At 28.8% G+C, this 11,541-nt stretch overlaps 1 protein-coding gene across 1 annotated transcript; it reads left to right on the top strand.

Annotated features, from left to right (window-relative positions):
* Window positions 1–1,674: 1,674 nt before the first annotated feature.
* LOC107456174 (nucleosome assembly protein 1-like 4) lies at window positions 1,675–10,632 on the top strand. The gene is made up of 2 exons (XM_043048383.2): window positions 1,675–1,818; window positions 10,186–10,632. Exons 1-2 carry the CDS (start codon window positions 1,675–1,677, stop codon window positions 10,630–10,632), a joined length of 591 nt encoding a protein of 196 aa, XP_042904317.2.
* Window positions 10,633–11,541: the final 909 nt, after the last annotated feature.

Below are 11,541 nucleotides of genomic sequence, written 5' to 3'. Positions count from 1 at the left end.
TATATATATATATATATACTGATAAGTAAAGAAATTGTAAAGGAAATGTTATTTTTGTTATGATCGTAGTGGTTTGTGTTTAGGGAACTAACAAGAATTTATATTTTAATTAAAATAATCGTTCGGGTTTAATAACAAAGTGGAAAAAAAACTTTTTCAAACAATATGCTTAGAAACTAATGTGAAGGTAAAATATATAAATTTTTATTAATTATTTTTATGAATTATCTTTATAAATACGGAATATAACTAAAAAAAAAAATTCGAATTGAATCGTTCGTAGTATCATTAATATTTTTCACTATATGAATATATTTTTTTTAATATCGTAGGTAGGGAAACCAAATTAATTTAAAATTTTTCGCCTTTCCAATTTAATGAAATATAAACGAGTCAAGGTTTTCTTTTTAAAAAAAAATAAATTTAAAATTAATATCTGTATCCATCCGTCATAATTTAATTAAAGTAGTCAAAAATAGAAAAACAGACTTTTAGGAAATACCTCTGAAAATAATTTTAATCTGCGTCATGAAATAGAAGAAATTGATTTAAATATATATATATTTTTTTTTAAACTCAAAGCATTTATCTGTAATTAGAATAGTATAGAAAATAAATTCTGTGATAAAGTTAGTTTGTTTTGCATACTGTTTTTTAAAGTTTGAAGTTCTTAAGACAAATCAGTTCCTTTAATCCTATAAGTCCACTGTTAAACCATTAGAAGCTAAAAGTAACTGTTTCTATGAATTCTAAAATTTTTATACATTCGTATATAATTGAATTTACGCTTAAAACTAAAATTACTAAATGATTAATTAATTTTAATTAACGCTTTAAATTTAAACTTAATTCATTTAAAAATAATGCTTTAAATGAAATAAACGTCTTTGTCTTTGAAGTAGAGTTATAACTAATGCAGTAATCCAGAAATTTATTCTACGAACCTTTTCAACCGAAAAATAGATTTGACACTTGCAGGTTTCACGTCTCTCGCCATTCCTACGCCAAAAAAGATTTTTTTGTTAAACTGATGCCATGATTTATCCCTCTGTTTTATGTAAAAAGATTTAAGTCCTTATTATGTCACTTTACTATTTAATTACAAATCTTTAAAGTTTCTGAATTTATTGATGCCTTATTGATTTATTGATGCCTTACAAATAGCAACTTATAAACAAGCAATAGACTATGTAACAATTTATATGTTATGCCCATTTCGTAATAAGTAGTTTACTTTAAAAGGTATTAAGTTTGTGGATCGAAATTTAATTTGATAATGAATAAGGTTTACCAAGAGTGGTTAAAACGAGTAAAAATTTGAAAGGAATCATAGTAATTTCATTTTTGATTGATGAACTAGTACTTATATTTTTACAGGTTGTTTCATATTGATTAATAGGTTAAAGAAGCAGATCTGTAGTTTATTTACTTTGATAAACAAAACTTTCCTGAAATTGTAGTAATCCAAGAGTATAAAGATATTCCATCAGTCACACAGCAAGCTTATCTGTGGTATTCTAGTTCCAGCATTATTTGACATAGAATAGTAGCTGTCATAAATTAGAGCGCCTTATTTATCTGTTGCTCCGGTGATTGTAAGTCTTGAGGAAATTGAGACAAGGATTCTTTGATTAAATAAAATATTTTATTAGAAAAAATGACAAGAAATTAGATATGGAAATCCTGGTGGCCAACAAAGCTAAAGCGTTTCGCCTGCTTCAGCCGAGTTTATCTGGAAATTTGCTAAACTATCATTCAAAAGGTGACGTGCGTTTTGATACCAATGTGTTGGAAAGCTGTATTTCTGCAAAATTACATGTAAGATCGTTTTCTAAAACTAGAATATCCGTTCTGATAGCATATCTCAGTAGGTGGATACTTTAATCAATTTTATCTTAAGATAAAGTGTTCCAAACACTTGAATTATGTCAATTAACTTTGCAGAATAATTGAGGCTCAATCAGTAAATGAAAGTCTATTCATGCACAGCCATCAATTGGAAGTTAAGCTCTGATTCTGTTTTCTCAGAATTATGTTCACCTACTGGTTTTAATCGACATCTGAGAGTAATTTTTTCGGCAATATCTTTGTGTATTTGAAAGGCCATTAATTGACTATATAATTTTTGTTTCTAGATTCTTTTGAAAATTTATCAGCAAGATCATAGGCAATTTCTTTTGTATACCTTGTTTTATGATTATTTAGCTCAAAATAAGTTTCAAATAAAATAGCATAATGCCTCGATATTGTTTTTATTTTCTTCCATAAGTCTTTTGATGAGGTATTACGGTTTTTACTACGTCTGATGTATTGGATTCAGAAAACGTTTTGACTTAGTTGTCTAATATTCTCGAGTTTTTTTTTAATTCAATTAAATTTCCTGCGGTGGTTCTCTTGGTAGGATTTTGAATTTTATGAGGTTCACTAAATTCTTTGTTACACCAAGAATTTTTGATATTTAGGGCATTTAGAAGAGGTATAAGTCATCAATTTATCAACAGAATCTATGAAAACTGTGGAATTTCCGAAGTTGCAAAGTTACAACAATCTTTGGTAAATTATGGCTATTGTAAAGATAATTTCTTACAAAAAGCCGTAAAATGGGTAAATAAGAGGGGAACAAGTAACAAGATCAATATAGTTGAAGGTTATTGATGGAGAAGGTAAATGAACTTTTCATCATTTTTCAGAATGCATAATTGGTGGTCAAAGATTTGATTTTCAATTCTAACAGTCACGAAAAATATTTGACTGTCTCTCCCCCACAAAATACTGTGTCTGTTAAGATATATGATGCTATAAGTTGAGTCACGATACTGTTAAGATCAGATTCATTATTGTTTGATTCGTTGGTAGGCATAATCAACCTGTTGTGATTTACTTGTTGTGGAATTGATGACTTTCTGAATCTGAGATTTCAGATACTTGTGAAATGATTCAGATATCGCTGTGGTATTTGAGAGAATTTCCTTTTTGATGCATTTGTAGAACTGTATGGTGTTAAAATCTTAATTCTTGCATTCTTTTATTGTTTAGATCTGTTTCTTTAGAGTAATACTGTATACTTATGGATTTTGTTGCTTTGGGATTGGATACTACTGCTTCATATGATACATTCAATCGAGGTTGCGAGCTTCGAAATTAGTTTTTCCCTCAGTATATGAAATGTTTTGCATCACTTTAATGTTTATTATTTGCCCCCATTTTCAACAGTGACTGAGTTTGCAGAATGGGATCTGTTACAGTCTAGTCGTTTTTCTGGGGATGAGCCACAGTGGGACTAGTTCTCTTTTTCCTCCATTTTACTGATATCTTTAATATCAGAGGGTGAGACTGGAGTGTTAAGAAAAAAGTAATTATTGTGTTACAATTATATCTGAACCCTTCTTTTATTGCTTTGTTTCCTGACAGAATTTCAATTATTTTTGAAGTTGAGAGGAACTGCAGAGCTTTGTCCTCAATTACCTTTTTAGAGACATGAAGAGTGTTTTAAAGTACTACTGATATATTAAACTTTCCGAATTTATGCATTGAATTAAATCAGGAAGGAGCACATTTCGTTTGGCAAGAGAGCACCACTAGGAAGATTTGTAAACAACTATTTTCTGTAAATGCCTGATTATTACACTAGCGACAAGAGGGAAAGAAAGATGACATTCTGAAATTTAAAATTTTATCGAAAAGCTCTAATGCCTTCAGATATAGCAGTTGTGCCAAACGGTATGATAGCATCTTTTTATTATTTGTGAACGGTATTATAGCATATTTTTATTGCCCCTTATTCCGTTTTGTAGACCGTTTCTAATTTATAAAAATGAGTATGGCATCAATATAGTGCATAAAAATATATTTTTGCGATTTGTGAACTAATATAAAATGTTAAATTATTCGTGAATGAATTCACAAAAGTGGATATAGAAATTATTTTTGTTAGTTGCTAACATAATTAATAGTAGAAAATGATTATAAACTACAGAACTATTTAATACGAAATCAGTAACTCTAACATTAAAAGGCAAATTATCCGCTTCTGAATTCTCAAAGGTATTCCATTATTCAAAACCTGAATATAGTACTAGCAACCGAAACTAAACGATGAGAATTAATGGTGTAGAAAGTAGTTTTATCTACTGAAATTCTATTCGTTTCCAGTTTCAAACTGAATAACAAAGAGAACTGATAACTAATGAATTATCAACAATCCTCAGAGGAACTTGTACCGTTCAGCAGTGGAATAAAATACTGCAAAGTTTTATCTTTAGAAAATCAGTAAACCATTATTAAGTCTGATTTAGGGAGTACTTCACGGATATAAGGATAAATAAGTCATGAGTTCGTTACAAAATAAGGTATATTACTTTAAAAACGGCATGTTTTCAAAATTGAGAAATGAAATAAACTGTTACAGATCATCTAAAGTAATTTATCCCAGACTATGTAATTACACAACTTACCGTATTAAATAATCGGGAACAATAGGAACTCAGAATACTATATTGAATCTTCCCTGATTATTATCAGTTACTTTCAGGCTTTTGGTACAACAGCCAAGGAAAATGTGCTATTCCATAGTCAAGGTCTAGTCAAAAATAGTTTTTTTTTGTCCTAAGTATCAAAACAGTTAAAAAAATATTGGATTGTCATCAAAAATAAAGATATGCAAAGCATGTTCTTCCTAAGCTAAAAGTTCTTTTTCTTTTTTTATAACCATCGTTGAACAGCTTACCCAATTCTGAGTTTACGAATACCAATGTTCAAATCCATATCCTTGTAATTTTGAACCTGATCTCGAAGACGATGGAATTCCTGGATCAAGAATCAGGAGAAATTTGCCTCAGTCGAGAACTTCTTGTTGGAACTAATCCTCATATGCATTTCATGGAGAAGAAAAACACGAAAACTTTCATGGTTAGACTGACGGAAAGATAACTTTAAGGGGACTCATGTTCCGTAAAACACTGAGGATATTTTACGTCAGCCCTGTGGTCGGTGCAAACTGGGAGCAAAATTCCTATCAACCAGCTCTCACTGGGACTCGAAGCTGATGCACTTCTTTGTGAGGCGAGCACTCTATCCTTTAGTTTGAGATCATAAGCAGCTTTTGAAAAGCTAAAAAAAAATCGCTTTTTATCTTCAAATAAATTTTAAGGATTATAATCAATATTACGCGTTTGCATTTTATCAATATGTTAACATCATATAATTTTTTTTCTCAAGAAAATTACTTTAAGTTTTGGTGTCTGCGATGCTTTATTATCATTGAAATATATTTTTATGCCGAATGTATATTTTAATCTATGAGCCCTAGTGCTATATACATTTCATTCTTTTGTATTAACACAATTCTATCATCAGAACTCTGGATGTTATTAAGAAAGATAATTGGAAACAGGCTATACCAAACAGATGTTTTTGATTGGTAAGCAAACACGGGGAAAAGAAAGCATTGTTTCGAATGTGAGATATTAGATCTTTTTCTTTTTGATAATGCTGAGGGATGTATTTGTTTTATTTGAATCGTATATTGCTGAGCTTGCAAAATATCTCGATTTATGTAGATCACTTTTTTTTAACCTGGAAAGGTTGTCAGTTAATTCAGAATAATATACATTCATTTTTCTAAAAAAATTCAAATTTCATTACAAAATATAAAATAAAATAGCGAGGAACACTCTAAAATTGTTTCTGAGAAAATCATTCGGTACGAATTAAATTGAAAACAATAGGATCTACATATTGAAAATAATGAAAACTGAGCTGATTCGTTACGCAAATGTTCTGAATCATTATTTATTATCTCTAGAACCGTGGTAATTTCGATATATTTAGAACAATACAGAGAGAATTATTTTGACCCTACATAGAAAAAAATTAAAAATAAACCAAAAGCCCCATCGTATTATTTTGAAGAAATAATATTCTGTTTACTATAATAACATGTCTTAAATTTAACTTTCTCTTTTTAATGAGAAAAACAAAAACATAGTATATTTTTTCTTAATTATTTTACATATCTTTTCCAAAAATATTTACATGAAAGTTAAAAATTTTGCTATTATCTCATAAGTTCATATCTTCCAGTTATGTTATGTTCAAATATTTTTGAGTCTCACTAATAAAAATTAGTTAGATACCCAATTAACTAAATTTAATTCGATTTGAGGGTATTTTTTATAGGAAGTTAGTTGGAATTAAACTTTACAGCTACCAAAATTGATGTAAAAAAACAAACCACTTTTTTCGTATTTCCTCAAGTTATCATCCGAAGGCAGAACAAATCATTAGTGAGGAAGAAAACTTCCCAAAGGCATTTAAAAATTAGTGAAGGTGATGGGGCTTAAGTCTTCCACAAGTTTACAATGCGTTAATTGTTTTAATGCGCTGTGCACAAAATTTAGTTATGGGCCTTGCACATTTTCCACAAACGGACGGTTTCCATTTTGAATAAATATATGGACTTTATCACAGTTAGAACTATTACTTAAGCATAACTTGGAGTTGACCATCATATATANTATATATATTGCAGGAAACGAGCAATTTTTTTTCTCAATTTCCCAAATATACCTGACTAATAGATTTTCCTCTTAAGGTTTAGTAATGTAAATTTTAAAAATAAAATTGATAGCAAGGACATTCAGAATATAATAAAAAACCTGTGCATGGAAATTACGTGAATTGGACTTGAAAAATTTGTGTTTTGTGATTTATTTAATTACGTCTACATAGATTTTATTTGCGTTGAAGTAAGCGATTTATGATGTTTTTTTATTTTTTATTTATTTTTCTTAACTGTAGATTTGGAAAGTTGTTGCAAACCTTAAATTATTAAAAGTCATAAAGGATTTTATTTGCAATTACTATTTATCGTGTAGTGATATACGAAGTATCAATTTTGGTCAAATTAACCAGCCTTACGGTTTTAGTGCTACAAGATATAAAATTTTATTTGCTTCGCTTCTTTTTCATAGCTTTGGTTGAAATCTTAGTGATACAAATCTAAAACATATGAAGAAAATTTGGAGCAATAAAAAGAAAAAAAATAATAATTTTTAACTCATTTATATATCTACAAAACGCAAGCAATTTAAAGCACGCTTGCGATACTTTGAAATAATTAAAGAGTTATTTACGAAATAAGGTATAATCGTCATGGTTTGATCAACCAATATCACCACAATTTCCTTTTGACCTGCGATTTTTGTATGGTTACATGAAAGCAGTACATTAGTCAGGAAGCGGGCAATAATTTGCTTCCTAAATAATTTTTGATAAATTCTCATGAGACTTTCTAGGAACACAAAATTTTTCATAATAAATATAAGAGAGGTAGAGTATAATAAATCTACAATAAAGAGGATTATACAATAAAAAGTTATAATAATAAAAAGTTATAAAAAATAAATAAAATAGACAGGAAGCATTTCTTTTTAATTTTTTTTTTTATAACTGACGATAATATTGTTTTTCAAAAAATTGCTAAGCCTCTTTTGTTTGGCATTTCTTTTCAGTTTCATTCATTCCTAATTACAAAAGGGTTCGATACTTTTTTCTCCTTTCTGGATTAGGTTATGTTTCGTCCTAATAGGATTAAAAAAAACTTTTTTTTTTAAAAAAAAAAGGGAAATAATAGGAGAGAAAAACGTGTCTTGAAAATTTTTTGGAGCTGGGAAATAAAAAGTTAATTGATTAATTGGTGTATATGTACAGTATGTAATTCTGGAATATAAATACTTTTGATATTAAGATTTTATGAAAACTTTTTATTACAAAACTATATAGTATCACTCCTTTAACTAGACTGAAAATTATCCCACTGAAAATAATTGAAATTCATTGGATTGAATCGTTTCAAACTGTTGAACTGCTTGAATGGACATTGTTTTAAACTACAAGTGTATTGCCTTTGATTTCGGAAGAGTCGAGATTTATAACAAATGTAATTCTCAAAAATAATTATTAATGATTCAAATATATTTATGATTATTTTTGCCTAATTAATGTCACGAATTTGCTACGAATAGCTTAATTTTTCCATCCGGATTCAAATTATCAAACTGAACTGTCAGCACAATATTTACATTCCTTATTGCCCTTTCCAGTGACCTTATGATTTACCAAAAAAAATTATTTGGTCATTAGATTTAATAAATAAAAGTTTTATTAATTTTGCCCACCAGTAGAAGCGCTTACTAAAGCTAATATCATTCGATCCGTATTAGTAACCCAATATTAATTTTGCAGCATATGTCACTCGTGGGGGAGAAGGGTCTTCCCTATTTGTAACAAGTGCATGATCAATCCTGCTTCTCCCAATCGTATTCTTGCCTGCATGTATCTAGAACTCGAAGATTTATCCTTGCAACCACATTTGGTGCTTAATTCTGCCAGAGTGTACAGGCTCGTGAATTTGATATCGTTCGAGCAGGTGCTGCTGGTGCTGCAATTCACGAAGTATTGACAAAAATTGTTAATTTTCTTAATGGAACGACATTTTGGAGATGAATCAAAATGCATTTTAAAAGTATATGTTAACATGATTTAATATTATAATAATTTTTTACAAAATCAAGCTTTAATAAAAAGCAAAAAAATATCACGTGATTTATCTTATAAAATGCTTATTTTATGATCCCACAGCCATGCATTTCCAAATATTAATACTTTTATTCATGTGTGCTTGTTATAGGAAACCAAAATTAAAAAAATAATAAAACGTGATATAAACTCCTTTTCGATAAAATAGAGTTTTAAGTTACAACACCTAATAATATAACTTACTGTCTTTGAATAAACATGCCAATTTTTTTACAGTACTTGTTTAACTTTGTCCATGCTCGTTTTATTTATTATTTATTTAAATTTTTTCATATTTATGATCTCTTATTGCCGAAAATTAGACTAGTATAAGGGCTTTATCGTAATTTAATGAGCTGGTGTCAAACTTGTCATAAAAAGGTCACGAAATCATCTATATTTATAAAAATGAATATCTGTTCTTTAAAGACTTTTAAACCACCCGACCGAGACAGATGTCTCGTTGTCGACATTCTACTATGAACCTGTCAAGCGGGGTGTTATTTTTTATTTTTTCAGATTTCGACATTACTAAAAATGATGCATTTGCAAAAATGATGGCATGTTAATTTGGGTAGGAGGTACAAATTAAAATTAAAAAAAGAGAAGTCTGTAATAAAAAGGAAAATAAAAAAAGAAAAGGTGCTAGTTGTCCATGAAACATTTTAATTACTTGCAATGCTATTATTGACACCAATGTTGCCTAAATAATTCTGGTAATAGGCACTAACGGTATTGTGAAAATTATTGAAGTTTTAATAAGTACCAACTGTGCGAATATAGGTAGAATCCATTATATTAGTATATTTGCTACATGTATATTTTTAGAACTACATCAATGCTGGGAAAATTAAATATTAACAACTGTGTGAGAAAGTTTTTTCCGGTCCCTCTAAAGGGATAAATCCCGAAGAATTAGACGTGCGGCTATAGTGGATTTTGAATATCATATCTCGAGAAACGACAGCATGCCAAATATTTCTGAAGGCATTTATTCTTCTTTTGATGAAAAACATCTAAAATGTGTTTTACTTAATCCAATAACGTAAATGTACCCAGAAAGACAAAAAATAATAATAAATTTAAATATGTTCAGTACTGATATATTAATTGCTTAAATTTTTCTACCCCATGCAAAGAATGGGTATTCAGATAGCAATAACGAAAACAATTATCATTTTACTAAGATTCATTTTTTAAAATATTTTTTAAGTCATTTTGAACACATAGGAACTAATTAAAAGTAAGCATCTTAAATTTCATAACATATTAAAAAAAATTTCAAATTTGCATTAAAATTATAAAAGCACTACCTCTAAATTAAGTAAAAGAAAATTAGTAAATAATTAATGTTTTGTAAGAAACAACTTTTAAAAGAAAAACAAATCAATACTTTATTAAAATTTACACACACCGTTATTCCAAAAACTCAAAATCTATATCGTACACAAGAACTGCTGTTGCCAAAACATGGAATACTAAATATGTAATAAGAATATAATTAATGTTCACGTTCACACTTTTACACTCGACCATCCTGACTTTTGGATGACCTCGTCCCTTCGAAACAACTTATAATCCTTCAAGTGAAGCGGCACACTTTTACAGGAATATGATGAACCCATCCTTAAACACTTGATCGATGTCAAGGCTACCACATTTGCCGATCCTATGAGTTTCACCTTGGAATTTCATTTTGAGCCAAACGAGTACTTCACAAATTCTGTCTTAACTAAAGAATATGGATTGAAATGTGTTCCTGATCCAGCAGATGTATTTTCATTTGAAGGACCTGAAATAGTCAAAGCTAAAGGTTGCACAATTGACTGGAAGAAAGGTAAAAATGTCACTGTTAAGACAATAAAAAAGAAGCAAAAGCACAAGATTAGAGGTGCTGTTAGAACTGTAACTAAAACCGTTCAGAATGTGTCCTTTTTTAACTTCTTCAGTCCTCCTGCAGTTACTGAAAACATTGAAGAAATGGATGAAGAAACTCAAAATCTATATCGTACACAAGAACTGCTGTTGCCAAAACATGGAATACTAAATATGTAATAAGAATATAATTAATGTTCACGTTCACACTTTTACAGTTTGAATACGAAATAAAACAACGCCTTTTCCTTTGCTTAAATATTATAAGCAATTGGAAAGAAAACTATGGTAAAATTATAGTTTTGAAAAATTAATTAAGATTGAAATTATTTATATGCTAAAATGAAACCAGTTTCTCGTACGATGTAAAAAAATAGATATTATAAATAAACCAGTATTAAACAACAATATCATATAATGCACGATACTAAAAGACATGTACTAACAAATTAATTTAGCTAAAACAAATCCAGTGTTTTTTTTTCTTTTATTATTTTTGCTTTTCCTGGTGACTTTAGGCTATCAAATTAAACAAACCATGTTTTCAGAAGTAAATTCTTTTAAAACAAAGATTATTTCTATTCAGTATCATTTGGCACAGCTATACTTGTCCAGCGTCATCTTCATGTAGCCAAACATTACCCAAATCAACGATTTTCTCCTGCGCAGATCCCTTTAATTGGGCCGTAAAAACCTATAACTGCAAATAAATCTTGATACCAATTATAGTATGTAAAATACTTATTAAAAACACTAATTAACATTATATCAGTAGTACTCTTTATTAAAACCAGTAAAGCAATTTTGGCGTCAATACGAATAAGATGATTATTTTTTTTATCTTCCTAGATGAGTAATTACCCTTCTTCCACCTTATAAATCTTGATACCAATTATAGTATGTAAAATACTTATTAAAAACACTAATTAACATTATATCAGTAGTACTCTTTAGTAAATCCAGTAAAGCAATTTTGGCGTCAATACGAATAAGATGATTATTTTTTTATCTTCCTAGATGAGTAATTTATGAGTAATTTTTTTTAATGAATCAACACTTGTTACCAAAATTTATTACTTGTAAATATTG

Source organism: Parasteatoda tepidariorum, chromosome 1, assembly GCF_043381705.1.
Source record: "Parasteatoda tepidariorum isolate YZ-2023 chromosome 1, CAS_Ptep_4.0, whole genome shotgun sequence".
Lineage (NCBI taxonomy): Eukaryota > Metazoa > Arthropoda > Arachnida > Araneae > Theridiidae > Parasteatoda > Parasteatoda tepidariorum.
Note: the sequence above shows the minus strand (reverse complement) of the source record. Positions and strands in the feature narration are given on the sequence as shown.